This window comes from Patagioenas fasciata, chromosome 17 (assembly GCF_037038585.1).
Source record: "Patagioenas fasciata isolate bPatFas1 chromosome 17, bPatFas1.hap1, whole genome shotgun sequence".
NCBI classification, from domain to species: Eukaryota; Metazoa; Chordata; class Aves; order Columbiformes; family Columbidae; genus Patagioenas; species Patagioenas fasciata.
Genome location: NC_092536.1, coordinates 9,935,180 through 9,955,474, shown reverse-complemented (window position 1 = coordinate 9,955,474; position 20,295 = coordinate 9,935,180). Strand labels below are relative to the sequence as shown.

Sequence of the window (20,295 nt, the reverse complement as noted above, 5' to 3'; positions counted from 1 at the left end):
GGAATTTGTTCAAGTCACCGCTGTAACTGTGGGTTTCAACCCAGACATCGGCTGAAGATCTACATATCGTTTTAAAATTTATTTCCTATAAGACCTTATCTTGAGCTGTAATAGCTTGTGTCTTGGGGTCTTCAGGCTGCATGTAACAGCAGTGGACTAGAACAGGACATTTCCTCAGCTGGTTTGTATCCATCACCATCCCACTGCCTCATCCAATAGCTGGATCGTTCTGAACTTCGCGGCCTTTGTTCCATGAGCAGCTTTGCGTGTAAATCACAGGACAAGATGGAAACAGAGCCTGTCTACACAGGAATGGGACGGCAAACAGCAGGGGAACATTTTTAAGAGCAAGGAGCTCTGAGAAGGGCGGGCAATTTAAGTTCAAGCACTTCTGCTGGTTTATGTTGCATTATGTTTTCACAATTGAGTTTTAATAAATGCTATGGCTTATTGCAGCCAGATGCATAGCTCCTTTTTACACAACTGCATAAATTCAAATGGTTAACTGAATTAGTCCCTCAACTATATGCTAGACTGACTCAAAACTTAAAGAAAAAATTATACATTTCTCAATTGCTACTCAAATACAACCTTTTATTTTCAGTATCTCTACATTTTGTCTTCCTAAAGCCTTCTATTTTAATTCCAGCAGCAGTGCTGTTACCTAATACTCTCTAACAACAAAAGACAGCTCTTATAAAAAATTGGCTCTTTCATCATATGATTTTATTAACTTATGTTGGCAATTTAAAACCTCTTATCCTAATCGCTGTGACTTACATCATGGGTATGACCATGGCTAACAACTGTTTCAGGAATGCTACAGCAGTTCAGAGAGCTCATAGCGTGTGTACGGCCCTTATCACAGGCTTGTTAAATGAAGCAATGTTCTTTGAGAAACAGGAAGAAAAACATGCTGCATTTAAGTCTCAAAGAAATAATACTTTCCTGCTGTGAGATTTTTTAATATGTCAGTATGAACCTAATTCCATTGGTGCCACTACATTAAAGCAAACTGCATAATACAAGATGCAGGTCCAAAGGGACAACAATGCTCTCTCTAAACCACACTCAAGTCTCCTGAAATGGGGCAAATTTGATTTTTGAAGATTCAAACTGACTCTGCAGCAGTTCTCAGACACTTTGCTGAAATCCAACACTGACTCTGTTTCCCACTTCTCTAGTAAGCTGTTACACTCAATTAACAGCACCGGGACTCGGGAGTCTCTGCTTTACAAGACTGATTTGCAATCAGAAAAACAAGATGCTGAATTAACCAGCACTGCAACATGATACATAAAACTCTGCTATCACCAACAGTACATTCCTGTCTTGCTTGACAATACTTTTAGACCCTCCAAAATACAATTTTACAGAACTGTCTTCAAGGACTACCTCCAGAACTATATGTGCATGTAACTTGACATACAATTACATCTTTCAGCAACACCAACTAGCTACTTTTTCTTCCTTTTTAATTTCCTTTCCAGAAGCAAGCAATATTTCGTTCACATTAGCCATCAGCCTGACGAAGATATGACAAAACAAAGAGCATAAACTGTATTCAGTCACTTGTTATATTTTTACTTGGAAAATTCTGTAGATCTTTAAAGAAAAATCTTACCTGAAACTGCCGTAGACTATGAGGAGAATAGAAATCAGGAAAGTAGACACTTGACTGGAATCCACAAGGGAATATGCCCTGGAATTGAGGGAAAATAAGGCAGATGAGTCATCAGGAGTGTCCGTTTCTCCACCGCCATTTGCTAATTGTTTTTCTGTTTATAATACAAATAGATAATTGGATGAGAAATCTTTATGGCAGCTACTTCTGAAGTTCTTCTGTTATCTAGGAATATAAAACCTGTAGCTTGTAAATTAACTTTGTATATTCAAGACGCCAGCATGCAAAATCTGTACAATAATCAAAGACCTATTCAAAATCCTCGTGGTAATTTGTTCTGAACTCACCACATTCAGATTTTGTTCCTCAAACACACGAAAATTGCTTCAATTGCAACTAATGCAACTTTGCATATTAAGTAACATTAACGTGTTTGCTGTGAGACTTCTAATGTCTTGACTGATAATAGTTATGTTGCAATATGGCAGTCAAAGTTTTCCAGGGGAAAACAACGAACAAGCAAAAAAACCCCACCAAACCTCCCAACAAGCTGCAGCATGCACCTATTAAACCACACGCAATTACTCCCTGTTACATCCTGCAGGATTCCCAATAGAAATTTCAGCAGGACACTTAAAACCCAGTCTTACTTAGAGCCATTTACTGACACAACATACCTTTGTGTTTAAAGCATATATAAACATGAATATTAATATTTCTGATATTTTTCCTATCCTCAACAGACCAAACCCTGTCCTGCAGCTTACACTGAAACTTCTTTGGTCTGGTCAGCAGGACAGAGGCAGTTGGACCCTTTACAAGGGACCTTGAGGATGAAGCAAAAAGAAGAACAAGAATAAGAAGAACAGCTCGCAAGTCAAGAGGAACAATAATTCCCTTTGCTTGGCACTTGTGAAGCTGTACCTCCTCTTGCCTGCAGTTGTGGGGGCCCCGAAAGAGAAAAGCACCAGCACATGGGGGTTCTCCGAGCAGGGGCCAACGGCTGGGGGGACAACAGGTCCCAGCGGGTCTGCAACAGTTCCTGCTGGAGCCATGGAAAAGCAAAGGAATAATGCCCAGTGTTCATTGCAGTAGTCTCATCCGACAAAAAAGATAACTCGACTCTTCTGAAAACCAATGAAAAAGTCTAATTTCTACAAGTCTATGGAGATGGAACAAAGATAATTGAATTACATGATAGTTTCAAATTAAATATCACTACGTAAATATAAACTAAGGATACAAGACAGTGAAAGAATCACTCATCCCATTGCCAATTTAAAAGCAATTTAGAGAAAATTACCAAACCACTAGACACACACTTTAAAATACTTTTTTTTTTTTGGTAATATATAAACACAAATGTGAATCTTCTTCTATAGAAATTCAATATTAAACATCATTGAAAAACAGACTGCTGCTTTTCAATGACATTATATACTTGTGGAATAAGCTTTTAAGAAATCGGAAACTACTTTTGTAAATTACCATAAATAACTTCACCCTTAGCCCACAGGAAAAGTGAAGAACAGATGTCCCATTTGCTCATGAAGCTGACCAGCACAAAAACACAATCCTAAGATGCTTTGCTGCCTTATTTTTTTTAATGTTTTAATTTTTTTTAATTTCAGTCATGTAGTTCCCAGGCTGTGGAACAGAGGTCTTAATAGCACCCACAAAGATCAATATACTGAATTGCAAGCAATATGTGAGGAAGCACTTCCAATCAGTGTATATACAAATGCTGTTCAGGTTATATACAGTCTAGTTCACAGCATTTTTAGCCAATGACTACAGCTAAGCACACACCAAGAAGAAACGGCTTAAGGATGACCATGTTAGTTTTACCTCCTGTTACTCACTTCAATTTCAGGGAGAAGCATTTCCCCACCCAACCCTGAGTGAAGGGAAACCTCATATGCTGGAATTCATCTACTACAAGAACCTTCTAAACTCCAAATTTAGAAGAAAAGCAAAATGATCGAATGGAATTTCAACCGGGATTAAACACGCCCAGGGTTATACACTAAACTTCATTAACTGCTGTTCATAAAATTGTATCTTCATGAATTGGCAAATACTTTTGAGATGAATGTTTTCTATATAATTCATCGTTCAATAGCAACTTTGGAAGCTAAGATAATTAAAATGCCATTTCATCATAATTACTAAACATTAGTCAAAACAAGGCTGTAAATGTTAGGAAGATTTATAAAACAGATAAAATAAGGATAATGCACAGATGATGGATCAGCCCTGTGTACAGCCCATTAAGTTTTGTATTAAAAACTGAAGGCGCTTTGTTACAATGAAAAAAATGGAATGCAGGCAAAACCTTTCCAAAAAAGGATCTATTAGACCACAGCCCTACTGACAGGCTGCAGGGGTGACAACAACAGCCTTCTGCTGACTCTGTGCGGGGACAAACAGCAATTAAAGTTCTTCCATCCTGCACAAGAAAGTGCAAAAATGTACCAACCACAGACCAGCGATGTTTCCTGACTTCTCTGCATCAAGACCGTATAGCAGGACATCCTAAAAGCTCACTGTTGGTAACACCATGATGGTCTGGGACAACTCCCACTCACTGACACCCCAGCAAACAGGGCCAGGCCGTTACAGTCACACTTTCCTTCTCCCTGCAGCAGCTGGAACAAGAGCGGCACAAAACACACAGCGTGATGAGTCCACAAGGACCCACATGGCAGGAGCAGAGCGAGTGGCGTGTCCTGAGTCCATCCGGAGTTTCCAACACAAGTAGCCCAAAAGCAAATGTCAAGAATAATTTTATAAGGCTGAAGTCAATCTCATCATAATGAACTCCTGCGTCTTTCGAACATCTAATTTCCCTGCATTATATAAGGTATTGCACAAAAACTGAAAACAGAACTGCTTCCTAAAACCCTAACCATCAGACACTTCACTGAGAGACAAAAACCCCTTGATCCCAAAGAAACACTTTCTAATGCATTAATCTAGACTAGAGATAACAAGCGAATGACAGCAGCACATGAAAGAATCGATAAGTAAGATTACTTCCAAGTTTTTAATAGTCTTCAAAATGCCAGACAATTATCTGCATACCCCTTTTTTATTTTTAACTGAAATTTAAATGACCTTCTCCAAGTCCAAGAGAGTCCATATGCATATAACTGGATTATTAGTCCTTTATAAAGCCACAGACACGGATGGCTTACTGTTCTCTGTAAGCTCCTTTTCTCAGCCAGCTAGTGAGAGGGAACTTCCCAAACACCTTCTCCACAACTTGAGATCTCACTCTGAATCTGCCTCTTTACATGGCTGAGATCAATTTTAGCAAATTCTCAGCCATGAGGCATCTATTTCTGACAGCTTCATGGGCAAGTGCTCACAAGACAGAGCCTGCTAAGGCACGCCAAGGAGAGACACAGCAAGCACTGTTCCATAACATACCCTGTGTGTCAGCCCCGCAGCTATACAGTGAAATCTTTGTCCAGACAACAATCCCGGCAGCGAGCTCCCCGGCCTGGCACAGGCTGCTCCAGGACCCACGGAGCGGTCCCGGGACGCGCGGCCCAGCGACACCGCACCACCTCCACGGGTCCCCGCCAGCGACCGCGCACCACACGGCACACCAGCCCCAGCTGGCGCTCCACGCAGCTCGCTCCCTTCTCTGGGAAGATGAATAACTTCTGTATTCCCAAGGGAACAGAGACCCGCTTCACTCTCAGCTAGAGAAGACAGTAACCAGCTAATAGAAGCTGCGACAACAGCAGCAATGGCATTACATGAGAGACACTTGCAAGCTCTTTTTCTCCATACCAGCAGCTCTTTTTCCCACCAACGCAGGTCCGTGCTCACCTGTCTTTGTGAATCTTCACCTTACAGGGTCTCTGCCATCTGACTGACCAGGAATTTCTTATAAAAACCCGTCTTTTAGCCCTACTGCTCTACTATTACGTATTTACTTCTTAATTCACCTGGTTTTGTTATTTCTTTTGCACTTCCAACTCAAGAAAAACACCCAGTCAATGCAAGCACTCTTTTTTATGGTTTAGATCTTCCTTATCATCACAAGATTAGCAGTTTCTTGATAAGAGTCTCAACAGTCCTTCCAAACCAGCAGGAGTTCCCTAAGCAAAGCCTGGTATTTCTTTTTGCCCTCTGTGTTGAGCAATAAGCATCTGCAACTCGCTTAGTTCAACAAAGACCCAGAGGAAGACAGAACTAGGAACCAACCGCGGAGGAAAAGACTTTTCAGTAGCAGCATTGGCTTAAGTACCCCAAAACTATCACCTCAGAGATCAGACAAGTTTTATGTAATGAAAATAAAAACCTCTTTCTGTTTGCACAAGCAGCCTAGGGAATGGATGATCAGAGAAATTCAGCCCCTCAGTGTCTCCGTAGCAAACACCACTGCCCTGACGCACAGGTACCGCAGAAATTACTGTGAAAAACCCTGCCAGGGGAGGAAGCAGAAGCCTGCGCACCCAAGTTTCCATAGCAATGCACGCTAAAGGCCTCACACATGAATCATTCTCATACAAAACCTGTTCCAACAGCAGCAAGATAAACTTTCCCTGCATTGACTGTACATATACAAGAGTGCAAACAATAGAGCAACAAATAAATCATCAACTTGAAAAGTGCAGTAGATGAATTAACTTCACTAAAGTCCACATGAGGAGAGAAGACTGCATTTCATCAGGTATTTTTCTTTATCAGTCATCAGAATACCCAAGTGCTTTCAAGATTAAGGAAAATAAAACTATGAAAGGAAGGCAAGTAGGCTAGTATAAGGATGGATTAAAATAGAAGAGCTTTTACTTTGTTTGATGGGACCCAATCTACAATTCGCAGACATTTATCATGGAATCACAAAAATTCACACTGACAGGAATGTAAGAAGACCATTTAGTTTGCTGAGTTGTAATTTAGCCTTACTTTGGGAAAAGACCATCAATCATGACAGATGTTTACCCATCTGGTGTTCATAACACTCACTGGTGAAATTAGAAGACTTTTCTTAACATTCAACATAAGTCCTTCTGACTACAGTTTTAGTCCATACTTTTTCTCCTATACAAAAAGTCCTTCAAAACTCACAGGGAGGTTTCACACCAGACAACTGGATCCATACATGAATTCACTTGCATATTTCAGTTTCTGAAAGATGTGGTTGCTTGAAAAGTGACCACACAAAACTTCAAATACTCTTCTGCCCACACTAAAAGCCGTGGCTATTAATTTAATCAATACCATACTCTTCACCTACGCTTAAAATATCACTTCTATTATCAAAAGTCCACTGTCTCCTCACAAGGCAAGTGACCCATGCCCACCAAAACATCTCAACTGTCCCGGTTTCCATTCTCTTCCAAAGAAAACTCCTGGAGGGGAGGTACCAGCACTGGGAGGGTGATGAGGAGCAGCTCCTTCCCTGCCCCAGCACCCATCATCCATTTTCAGAGCTTGCCAAACACACACGTTCAGTCTGAGTGTCCCATCTCAGCAGACAGTCCATTCCGTCAAAGGGAACCAGAAGGAAAACAAACAAGCACAAAACAAGCAAAAAAACCCCGAAAAAAAAAAACAAACCAAAACAACACAACACAAAACAAACACAAAACACCCCCTACAATTAACTTTTGCTGGAAAGCTGGTGTTAAGTGACAAAATCAAGGACGAAGAGAGTTCCTGCCTCCTCCCTGAAGAGCTGCGTGTATTTCAAAAGCTATTTAATGAGTTTATTACATCAGTGTTTGTTATAGTAAATCAAGAAATAGTAGTTGGTAAATTCAAGACAAGTTGAAGAATATTTTGCAGCGCACTTCCCCTGCCCCACCCCAGGGTTTGGAGCTAACAGGTATAGGCAAAAACCAGTGTTCACCTGCACACCGCTGCAATGACCCCACACCTTGATTTTCTTTTGATCGTGCATTTGCCACTCGTGAAGAAAAAAATGTTCTCTTGAATCTACTTGTCTCTGATATTTTCCAAACATTCTACTGACTATTCTATTCCTTAGAAGAAGAATGAGAGAATACAGCGATCAGGACAATTCATGGCTAAGAGCAATTTATTTCTGACTCTACATTGCGAGGCACTTGTGAGCTACCACTGGAGCATCATTTATTAAGACGAGCGAACAGAACTGGAGGAGTCGCAAGCGCAGCCCCGGGACATGGGAACGAAGAGCAGCACATGTACGTGAGCATCAATCACAGCTCACTGCGCAAAGCTTCGTTTTGGCTGGGGAGGGACTGATTCCATAGGTAAAACCAATACTACTTTTTTCCTTCATTGGATTCCAGGTCAAGGGTATAACTAAAAAAGCCTCTTTCAACTGCCTTACATGTGCAAGATATATACACATTTAAGAGCCTCCATTAGGCTCGCTGCCAAACCAAAGTTAAATCTGAGTGTAACAGTTAAAGGTATAATTTTAAGCAATGAAGTCATGGCACCCACAGCTGTAAACAGATCTCAACACTATTCCATTCTTTAGCGTGATTCATAGGAAAAACAAGCAAATTGCTACGGCTTCACTTACGTTAAAGGAATAGCTCGTTTTTCTAGACTAAGTTTACAATTTCATCTCATTGTCACGTGCAGATAAGGTCTGCTAAGCCTGGGTAATTTATGGAAACATGGAACATATCAGAAAATAAACTTACGTCTAAAATAAAAGAAAGAGTAATTTGAGATGTCCCACTAAAACCAGATTTTCCTACACAGACTTGGTTAGGGCTCAGGCAGGAATTTCGAAGTTGTAACCAGAGAATAATTCTGTTGTTTATCAGACACAGGGCTCAGAACAACACTTTCACGCTATCAGATAGGAGATATATATATATATATATTTTTTTTTTTTTTTTTTTCCTACACATCCAACTAAAAAGCCCAATTCCCTCTTCTATCCTTTCCAGAAAGCTGCTTTCCTAAAACTCTCCCCCTAAAACTACACGCCAAGCTCCCAGGTAAACTGCTGAACAAAACCAGCCCTCCGAGCTCCCTGTGAGAGGAAAGTGAAGAACACAGCCAGTGAGGCATCTGCAGAGACAATCCTGCAAAAAACCACCTTCTGTTAACAACATTATCTGCGCTGCCCTTTTGGTTCAAGCGCCTGTTAGCCAACCGAACAAATAATTACATGTTTCACGGTGTTTATGAATTACAGTAACTGGAACAGTTCCAGGTCTCCCATTCAGTCAGGAGCACTCGCCTCCCCAGTCCCTGCCTGAACCCCAACAACTCCTCCCGTCCAAAGGAACGGTATTTCCAGCCAAGGCACAACAGCGGCCCTTTTACCTCCAAAGTGTCCTCCCGCTGCTCTGCTGGAAGCACATTAAACAGGACACTTGGGAGAAAATTTGCAATCAGTGGTTAATGGACAAAAATTACATCTTCAAATAAGCTGTGCTGGACACACATACCTGTTTGAGTATTAAGTAGCCAGAATCAAAATAAATATCCAAACCCATGTGGAATGTCTTTGACATTGCTGCAACAGAACATACAGGCTTTGTTTACTTCGTACTAACCATTTGTAGACTGAATGGGAGCCTGGATGTATAATTTTCACCTTTTACCTGCACACAAAAATATTGGTTGGTTGAGCTGGTTTGGGTTGGGGTTTTTGCTATAAAACAGACAAACAAAAGATGACCTGGGAACCTCCCCCTCTTGCTTTCTTTCTCAAAGAAAGAAAAAAACAATATGTCATGAAAAGCAGGGCACTCTTTTACTGCCAAATATATGTCAGCACCAGCCAAGGAGTCCTCTCCAGAAGTAGATTTTGGAACAATATCACAAGTATACACGACCACAAACATTTTTTGCAAATGTGAACAAAACATCCACGCAATGATGTCTGCAATAATGGAACCCTGTGGAAGTCAAGTTGTTAGGTATTGTTTCAATGAGTTAAACTGAACAAGAATATATGCAAAAACACACTTGATATTCAAACACAGAGATTGCCAGTATGAATATTTTACTCACTTTTATATTTTGTATTACATTTATTTTGACTGAGCAGTTTCAGACCCGCTAACTTGTCCCAGAACGCTGACATCCTATTGCAGCCCAGCCCCAGCAAACTGCTTGGCCAAGGCACAGCCCTGGGGTTCCTTTTTCAAACAATTATTACTTTTACCCCTTCTTGACACTAAATCTAAAGACTCCAGCTTAAGATAGGATTTGCCTGTCTAAGGCAAGAGGGACTAACAAGTCAGCCCTACACTGTAAATTTTAGCCACCTTTAGTTAGCTCATCTTCAAACTTGGTGGCATTAACAGAGCTCTGCCAACAAAACCTCCTTTTTCAAACATTTGCCATTACAATTAGCTTGGGTTTTGCTACTAAAACCTATTTTATTCACAGGCAGAAAAAGAAAGAGGTGCAAAAATCATCCCAGCAAACCAGCAAGCTGACCTGGCCAATTATCATCTTTGTGAAGTTCTACCCATGCCAGCAGTTGCACAATTACCAGGCGTGACGCAAAGACCAAAGGAGTCAACACGGGGCAAGGACAAGGTGGGACTAAAGCCCTCTCAGGAGCAGCTTATGGTTAGGTCTGACTGGGCACATTGCAATACACACCCCTGTAATCCAAGCTTTACTGGAGCTAAATTAAATAAAACTAACCTTCTATGCAGAAGTTAGCACTGGTTTAATTAAACTGGTTTGCAAAACGGACCACAGGTATTGTAGTCGCTGCAATCTACGACACCGTTTTGTAGTATTTGGTCCTATTTCAGTCCTTCCAGATTTGTTTTCTCCAGTAAACTCCATGGTTGCAGCACGGAGCAGTACAGGCCTCTCCAAAACTACAATCAAGTAATGAGAAAAAGAGGTAAAACTCATTTGCTGACCCCTACAGCAATCATCTTGCCTGTAATTGTCTTCTGCTTTATCAATTTATAGAAGACTTCAGAGTACTGCAGAACATAGATTCAAGTTTTGCTGTAGTACCATGTAAATTGCCAAACAAAAATTATTAATATAATGCTTTTGTGGCAGGATTCAGATCAGCGAACATCAGAACAAGATGTAAACTACGAAAATATACATAAATATATGTATGAGACATCTGACAAAGCAAGAAGGTTGCAGCTCAGCTGCAAGCACGAACTGGCCACATAGGAAGATTTTCCTCATGTGGAAAGCTGTTCCCACCTGCCACAAATAATCAAAAGGAGGATTGAAAGGAGGCAGAGGAGGTCAAATAAAGATCTGTTACGCACAATCCTTTCTTGCCAGAGCCACAAACGTATTTCTTTATGTAAATTTTCATATTTCAACAGACCAGTGAACTCTGCAAAGGTCAGTCCGATATTTAGCCTACACCAAAGCTTTGCTGAAACAGCTCTTCTATCTAAATTACCACTTTTAACTGTATGAATTTTCCAAAAATAGCCCTTTTTACGTCAGAAAAAAGGCAAATCAAGGGTGGGGTTACTGTAATTCAAGTCTACAGAGTACCAGGCTGTCCACAGTTTTATGCTGACGGTCTCGTCATGATCCAGACAACATTGAGCTTTCAGGAAAGGCCGTGTGGAAACGTTTGTGGTGATCCCTTGCACATGAAAGTCTTCTGCAATTTTGACAGCTCAAACCTTTTTGGGTTACCAAGGTATCAATTTATACCCCAGTCATATATGCAACCCAGAGTTTTCAATCACTGGGTAGCACAGTTGTGCATCAGACAGAAGACTGCTTGGTGCTGGGTTTCATTATATGGCACTTACTCTAGTTACAGGGAGAAGATAAAAACTTCCCCTAAGTCTTCACCTCAGGCTCCCATCTATGTTTTGATCTCCATAAGCCTTTTCCTACTTAACAGAAAAGCTCACCAACAATTACTATCATCACCTAAAAGACAAGGATGCTCCAATTTCCAGTTTACAATAAAATGCATTTACCGCGTGAAGAAGATGTCCAAGTCTGCTTGGCTCCAGCATCCCCTACTCGGCAGCAAAGCCACGTCCAGGTCGCACGGTGAGGCGGTCGCAGCCCCATGGGATGCTCAGGGTAGACGCCACGTGGGCTCAACGTGGGTATTTTGCTCTTAGGAAGAGCAGTTCGAGCAGGGTTTGAAGCCATAGCAGCGAAAACGCTGACGAGTAACTTGTACCATGACTCAACACTGTTAACACAGCTCCTGCAGCACAAGTTATTACTTTCAGCCAACACCCTCTCAAAGGACCCCAAGCCATAACTAAAAGTCGTCCGAGCTGATAAAACATGGGAGTGCTCATTATTTGGAATTAAACACTTGTTTTGATCTTCACTGCTGCTCATTCTGGACCAAACAGACAGTGGTGAGCAAATAGCTCTGTCTCACAATTCAGAGATTCATATTGACTTCACAAGCTATCACCAAACAACGTACAGCCTTTGAAAACAATGTCCTGTAAAAGTGTCTTGCATAAAAAAAATAACTGTTTTCACTAAAATAAAACAGAAAAATGAGAAAACAAACACCAAAACAAACCACAACCAAAAACCCCAACCCTCCAAACCCAACCTTCTCTTCCACATATTCCAGAGCACCAAAACAAGCTTATACAACTGGTCATACTAGACTAGCAGTGCTTTTGAGTGCTGCAAAACTGTGCTACTTCAGGTTTTTCTAAATTTAGATTAGTGGGTGATTTAGTAAGACTGCAGCTCCAGAACAACAAAAAGCTGCTCAGATCCATAGCAGACTGAGAGCCCTGAACACTATCAGATTACTCTGGCAGACAAAACACACACACAAGTCAAACACCTGAGGTGACTCAATCTATTCTCCAATCATACAAACATGATCAAGAGGCATAACACAAGAAAAAAGTGCTAGTGGGGGAAAAATGAGCTTCAAGTCAGTCAAGGAAGTACCAGTAGTTGAATCCAGAATGTTTAATTTCTTCATTGAAGCAAAAACACTGACTAAAAATAATATGTGTTCTACTTCCAAGTAAAGTTTAAAACACTGAAAGAAAAAATTAATTGGTGTAATTAAAATTAAAAGCTTTAAGTAAAATCTCACACCAGATTTTCTGTAATATTGTAATGATAATATTTCATGGTTTCAGTACTTCATTTGTAGAGGAATAATGCACCACCGTTCACAAAACCAGAAGGATAATTCTAAAAAAAAATCAAACAGCAACAAGGGGGCATGGGCTTCAACTCTGCCAGGGGAAATTGAGGCTGGAGATTAGAAAGCAATTCTGTGCAGAGAGAGTGGTCAGCATTGGAATGGCTGCCCAGGGAGGTGCTGGACTCACCGGCCCTGGAGGTTTGTAAACTGAGATTGGACACGGCACTTAGTGCCATGATCTGGTCAATGGACTGGAGTCGGACCAAGGTTTGGACAGGATGATCTCTGAGGTCTTTTCCAACCCAGTCGATTCTGTGATTCCTGTTAACTCAGGTTAAAATTCTCACACCCACAAGCGCAGGACACACTTTTCAAAGTCTCTTAATCAAAGGGAAAGAATGGCAATTTTACTTAGTACAGAAATAAAACAGAAACAAGTGAATCAGAGGGCTACATGTGTTCAATACAGCAAGAAAATTTCTGCGTACAAAGTACTAGAACAACATTCTACAAATACAACCAATGCCGCATGTTTCCAGGGTACCTGTGCCAAAGGCTCAGTGACTCAGGGCAGCACAGAGCGAGGAAACAGAACTTCAACTTCAATTGTTATTATGGCACTAAATGCATCATAAACAGACTCTAATGCAATTAACTTGTTAAAACTGCATATGGTTTAGTACAGAAGTCAATTAAGGTTTCACATTATGAGCATTATGATTTTCCCATACTACTGAGCCTACTAATACTAGTGTTTTGGATAGACACTTCTGCAGTCACATTTTTTCCTGAGGTGTTCTCTCCACTTCTTTTTAATCCTATTTTGTAAAAGCATATGATAAATACAGCACAGGAAGGGGAGAGGACTATTTGGGGGAAGGCAGGCACTGGTATTTAAGTGTGAATTGAGCTTTACTGTGAGTAGAATGATCTGTATGGAGTGCAGAAAAGCCTAGGAGAGATAAGAACTGAGTTTATTTAGCCTAGAAAAGTACACAGTGAGGGAAGAAGTGGGCACAAAGGCAAAAGGAAACACCGAATGGGGGAAGTACGAAATCAAAATGACCTGAAATTGTGTTACCAGCAATGGAGGAATTCACATTCCTTCCCGATACCAAACGGTAAACTGATCCAGTTGAACAATTTTGCCCCCTGTCAAATCCATGTTCCTTTTCAGATTAACATCTCCACAGCCACGTGAACACCAGTGACAACACAAGAGATGGCAGTTCTTCCACCTCCACGCGTGGTGCTTTCAGGGAGGAAAAACCAAAACCCAAACAACACTAAAAACTAATGGACTCGTTCCAAATGTATTACCCAGTATGTTCTCTTCAGACCTGAGAAACAAGAAAAAGAAGGAGAACTTGTCCTAGTGCTCCTTTGTACTCATTCTAAACAGTAGAGGCTTAATGAAACAATAATGTTGAGACAGATTATTAGAGACATGTCACATGGAGCCTCTGAAGGTTGCCATGCTTATTAACAGCAAACTTTCCTAACAGCAGCTGTCACATCTGCAATATTGCACCACACAAACCTTTTGAACAAATTGAAGTATATGAGGCGTCGTGTACAGGATCGAGTGAAATTTATATTTGACCAGTATCAAATTACACCCACTTGCAAATTTAACTGCTTTTATCAGACAGATATTGCCATTTCAATACATACCATTCTTCTTCTACAAACACAGAATCAAAACGTACACACCAAACCCCGGGTCAGAAAACACACAGGGCGAGTCTGTAACACTTCTGCAAGCCCGGGGTAACTAGGTTCAAAAGCTGCTAGAAATCCCAAACGAAACCAAAAAGATCATTTTTACCAGACAAAATGTTTGCGTTTTAAAAAGCAAACTTCTACGTAAAGGCATGAAGATAACATTACACAGGAAAGTAAGTTCTCTCCTCTCACAGGTCACCCATTAATTTGCAGTGGTCACCCTAAATACACGACTGACGCCGCAGCGAAAGGACCTGAGATTGTAACTGCTGTTCACGTCTCCCTCTTACTGGGACATTCACCTCATGTCATTAATTCAAGCTGTACTCGTTTAATGGGTATTGTATGCTAGACAAACTGGAACACATCAGAGCAGTGACCCACTTCTAAAAAAATGCTTTTACTTAAGTATTCATTAAGTGTTGCGACAGAGTCAGATTGTATCTTCAACAACAGAACTCTAACCCAGACAGGACTCCGAGGAGCAGCCACATCAGATTTTTTCAGGTGTTATTAAAAATCACGACACTTCCAACCACATGGACAGAGAGGCAAACTCATAAACACAGATCAGGTTACTTTTTATTTTCCCCATCTTCAGCAGAATCGCTTTGAAAAGCGCAGACGGACACCTCTGTACGAATCCTGAAGGCCACTGAAACAATAGTCTCTAATTTTTACATTAACTTGACATAATTTCCCTAGTAGCTCAACACTTTTAGGATAAAGAGAGGACCCCAGGTTTGACGTCCATGTGGCAGCAGGCTCAGGGTTAACAGCCGCCCAGCACCCGGGAGCCTCTGCCAAACAAAGGCCGTGGTTTGCAGACCTGCTGCTGGGGCTGCCCTAGAGAACTGGCATTCCAGGAGCTTTTACACGCTGCAAGCCTGAATGCGGATCCTTCCGCACCTGTTTCAATTCGCAAATTGAAGCGAGTGATCGGACTTAAGCATTTCAAATGAACTAAATAGTCTTTTGAACTCAGCAACAGTCTCATGGTGTCATCATGCAAACAAATGAAATCCAACAGTGTCTCTGGAGAGGACCAATCCCTTACTACAGCAACTCACATACAGCTGGAGACACATCAGCTCTTCAATACTTAAACACAAGAGGTTTTGAAATCCTCGGGGGGGTACATAAACCACCTATGTATCAGTTAGTTGAAAAAATTGCCTCTCAGCACAAATATATTTACGATCATATCAATAATGTCAGAAAATTGGTATAGTAACTAACTAACATTGGAAAAACTCAAGTTTTCCTGCTTGAAAAAAAAACCAAAACACCAAGCTAAAGATACTCAAAATGTATTTAGAAAATGAAAAGGGAAGGTCACAGTTCTCTAAGTAGCACCTGGAAACTGCTCAGGGGGGAAAAATACCCTTCAGGTGCAAATGTGATGTTTTAGCCAGCAATATTGCTGGAATTTGGAATTTCAGAACACATCAGCATATTTGAGTAAGACACTTGTTCTGGCCATTCAAGGTTCAAGCCAGGCAGCCAGGTCACATTTTTAAAGCAGTGCTCTGCACAGTGGAGGGTGTAAGACGGCTCATACAGAACACAAGTCTACAAAGTTATTCCAGTTAACATAACTCATTTCACTTTCAGAACCTGAGGTTCTTCCCCATACACATACATTGTATATAGAATGCCTTAAAACCATTAGGTACAACTTTAGTTTTGTTCCCCAAATCCTACATTGTACCTGTAACATTTTTATACCTATCTCAATAAAAAATCTACTTTTTATTCAGCCAGAATGCAAACACCTGGAGTCTTAGACACATTACAAACTTATTTCTTGTGTCCCCCAGAACCATTCTGTCCTTTCCAATCTGGCACTTCCCGGTTTCATCCCTGCTCTGGATTCCCATGTCTCAAAGCCAACTACAAAAATACTACAGAGGTAAATCCTCCCAATACCTCTGTAATCCCAGCGTTACTTTAAGCAAAGAGCTGTCTGAAAATACCCAAGTCCCCTGGGCAGCCAGAGAATACATGCTGCTGTACTGCTTTTGTACTTCGGCTGATATTTCTTGCTCAGGAACAAAATGCATTCCTAGAAAAGGTTTTGTAGTGAACATCCAGATGTTGAACGTCTCTAAAAATAACAGCACTGACCCTTGCAAGGCTCTTTTAATCCCAGAGCATCTCCAGGGAAAAGCACCCGCATCAGAACTAGAGGAACATAAAACTCAACCCCAACGAAAGATAAACTCTGAAAAATGTAGCAAGATGACAAAGGTGACTCAAATATATTAGCATCTTCTGTTGGTTGTTAGTTTAAGTATTATACATAAGCCACCTGCTAAATTTAGACATCATTCACATTCAGTTTGTCACTGTTTTGATTCCTGTAACTAAAAACTATACGCTATTTTGAGGTCATAATAATATTTAAATGCTATTTCACTTTCACAGCATTATACAGATTTTAACATACAGATTGATAAAGTAAAACTGGTAATTTAAAAATACTGCTTAATCATCCTTAATATTTTATTTGAAAACTACTTTTGCATACAAAGTAAAGCACAGTAAGGATGCATAATAGCTACCATAAATTTGAAGTTGTTTTTAAAATACTTTTACTGCCTGGTGTTTGGGGGACTTTTTAAGTTAAGATTTTATGCATGAGCAACTGCATCTTTTCTTTTGGAAATATAAAGAGATAAAATTATCTTAAGCAATGCGTAAGTGATTAGCCTTCATTGCCCATGCATAAAGCTGCAAATCGAGTATTACAGAGACAGAAAAGTAAATTAAATACATGCCATTCACAGGCATGAATTCCAAAAGTTTATAAAAACAAAGGCACAAAATACAGAAGAAGAAACGTGCTGCTGCTTCTGGACGTTCAAAACGTCATTTTAATACTTCATACTTATAAGTAACATCTACCTGGGACAAACTCATGCTCTATGTGCTACATTAGTAAGAAAAAAGCATAATAAAAATAATCTCTGCTCAAACTCATCCCAAGCTACACGACACTCTGGCAAGCACGATTTCAGTCTGCACACAAGTACCGACATCTCCTATACAGCCATTTAACTGTTGCTTTTGCAGAGCCGCTGGTGTGTGAAAATGTCCAAAGTCTCTGGATGAGAAACAGGAAGAAGCTCTGGAATTTCTCACTATTGAATATTCTTCTTCACAGATTCCAGCAGTGAAGACCCAAGTGACTGCTTGAGATTTACACCAGAGATCCCAGGTCGGCCAGACCAGACTTCGGCAAGCCCAGCAAACGAGGGCTGGAACGATGCTGCTGCAGGACCAGAGCCTGCCTGGGGGAGCTGCCCCATGCAGCACAAACCAGAGCCGGGTCCCGTGTCACCACGTCTGGAAAGCAGCCAGGACACACAGACACACGCTAAAGACCTTCCCTTTAGGCTCCTCTGGAAACGAGCGGCGGCTGGTGACAAGGCATAAGCTGCTCTAACACTTCACAGGAAGCAAAGCATAGGATTAAGCAGTTTAAAATCAAACCAGCACAAAGTTTAAGACATTTTTCCTGTCTGTTTCATCTCCTGTATTTTAAGAGTTGTAATCAAGGTATCTGAAGTGCAAGAAAAAGTAAATCATTATGTAAAAGGAACAATTTTGGGCAACATCTTAATGTGAGAAAGTGACAAAAAGTGACAGATATGATTTCTGGATGAAAAAATGAAGATAACTTTCCTTATTCAGGACTTAACATTGGTCTGTCCAAATATTTTCCTCTAATCTTTCCAGAAATTACTGTAACAGCACAACTCTTGGAAAGCACATTTTCAACAATGAACTAGTTCTAAAAGTACTAAGCTCACACAGAGCACACATCTTGCAGCAAGGGCTCACATGTATGTGTGATACACAGGAGATGCTCAGGAGATTGCATTTGTGCAAGTCAGGCAGCAATTAGGAGTCGCTGACACCTCTGCAGATGAATGGAAACGTTTCCTTTTCTTTTTACACTGTTGTGCTCTCTACAGATTTGTTTGAGCTGTTTGGTCAAAGCTGTTGTAGCAAACGGATACAGAGGTTATTGGAGTCCTCCTTCCTGGGGCATCTGAAGCGCCTCATTTACAAGCCAAAGGGTTTACATTGTCCCCTGGCCTCTCCATTCAGTTCAGGTATTTATGCAGTCCTAAATTCAGAGTTTAAAATTAAGACGATGTGAATAATCACCCCATCATTTCTGAAGTGTATATGAGTAAGAATTCAATCTATTTAAATTTTGTTTTGTAGTTTGTATTTTCTTTCTCTGATGAATAACTTACTGTGAAGGTACAAAACACGTGGTTTGACACTAGCACTACATACAAAACACATACAGAACCCAAAACAGTTTTTACCCGATTTAGCTTATGGTGAAGCCAGTCTTCATTCTTTTCTCTTCCAACAGCTCCCACTTATCGACCTAAGAAATCCCATGGGAAACCACAGACATTACTAAATATTAGGAACTCGGTGGAAGGCAAATGCTGGATTTGAGCAGGAATGTGATGACAAAGACTTTGCTCTAGGCTTCTCTCATGTTTTTGAAAGATAATTTGCTTATCAATTCCTTTTAGGGGAAGAATGACATAGATTCCAGAGACGTAATCATCTATATGAAATCTTGTTTCACAAAACAGAAACTATGAACCACAACGTCCGCTCCCCTGGGAACAGAGGAAGATAAGTATCTAATCACACAGGTCCATGACGAAGGAAAACAGTATCTTTTATTAAGAAGAAGGACTAGAAAAGCACTTTCTCTTTTAACATTAGGCAGCTCACGTTGTCCTGCAGTGGCTGCGCTGTGGGCAGCACTATCAGGTGCAGACACGGTGCAGCATGAACTGCCATAACGGAGACATCTTTCACTCTAATGTCATCAGCAATGTTGATCTTTTTCATCTCTTTTTTGTATTAAACAAGAATTAGTAATAAATTTTTCTCAAGACAGGAAAGAGTATACAAATTATCCACCACAATTCAGACAAGATGGAATTGAATACCTGTTACTTCCAACAGGAGAAAAGAAGAGGCCGAAGTAGCAATCTTGCTTGCGATATGCACTCACAACGTACCCCAGAGTTAGCATTAGTTTTGGAGCCTCCACCATTAGATGTGGACAACAAAGACACTACCACCAGTGTTCTTCGGTGTCGATACTTCCCAGGTGTTGAACATCTCCTAACTCCTGTTTGAACTCCAACCAACACTAAAATAGCCTTCTGGATTTATTACCTACCTCCCACACTCTGCAATAGCTTTGCGTTCATTTCACGGTTACAAAGATGGTTCCTTTTGCCTTCCAAGACCTGCGTGAGAAACTCTAAGCAGGAAGCTGCCCAGCATCAGCTATTCAGGGAACCCACAGCCTTCCCAGGTTCACGGCTTCGGTACTAAACAAAGGGGTCTCTCGGAATGTTTTTCTCTCTGGCGGAACAAAATCTCATCCAGGGCACAATATGTCTCCTAACCCCATCCCTCCATTTGCACCAGACAAAGCAAAGCTCTTCCATATACGTGGCTCTTCCCTTCTTCCTTCAGTAGATACATCGGAAGGTTACGTGTTTCCATTTGTAAATTCTGAGCTACCTTAGCAATAGCTGCTCTATACATTTACAAGACAGATAAATTGAGAGCACAAGTAGGCAGTATGCTCTCCCTGCCCATCTTTCTGTGCTATTCTAACAGTGTTTTAATTAGCAGCATTAATTATTTGCCATGGTAATATGGAAATAATCAAAGCACAGAATGATTATCTCCCTGAAAGTTCAAATGCAAAGCACCGGCTACAGACACACCACCTGAGACATCATTAGCAGAAGTCAAACAAAAATACAAGCATCTCTACTGTGTACAAGCTCAGACTACTGCGCAAATGAAAAATTCCTTT

General features: G+C 40.7%; 1 protein-coding gene across 1 annotated transcript in view; it reads right to left on the bottom strand.

Moving 5' to 3' along the window:
• Positions 1-20,295, bottom strand: part of SPPL3 (signal peptide peptidase like 3) — a 55,666-nt gene that overhangs the window by 20,673 nt on the left and 14,698 nt on the right. Inside the window, exon 2 of the mRNA XM_065851663.2 lies at positions 1,625-1,702. Coding sequence (XP_065707735.1) covers positions 1,625-1,702 — 78 coding nt within the window. The remainder of the gene's footprint in view (positions 1-1,624; positions 1,703-20,295) is intronic.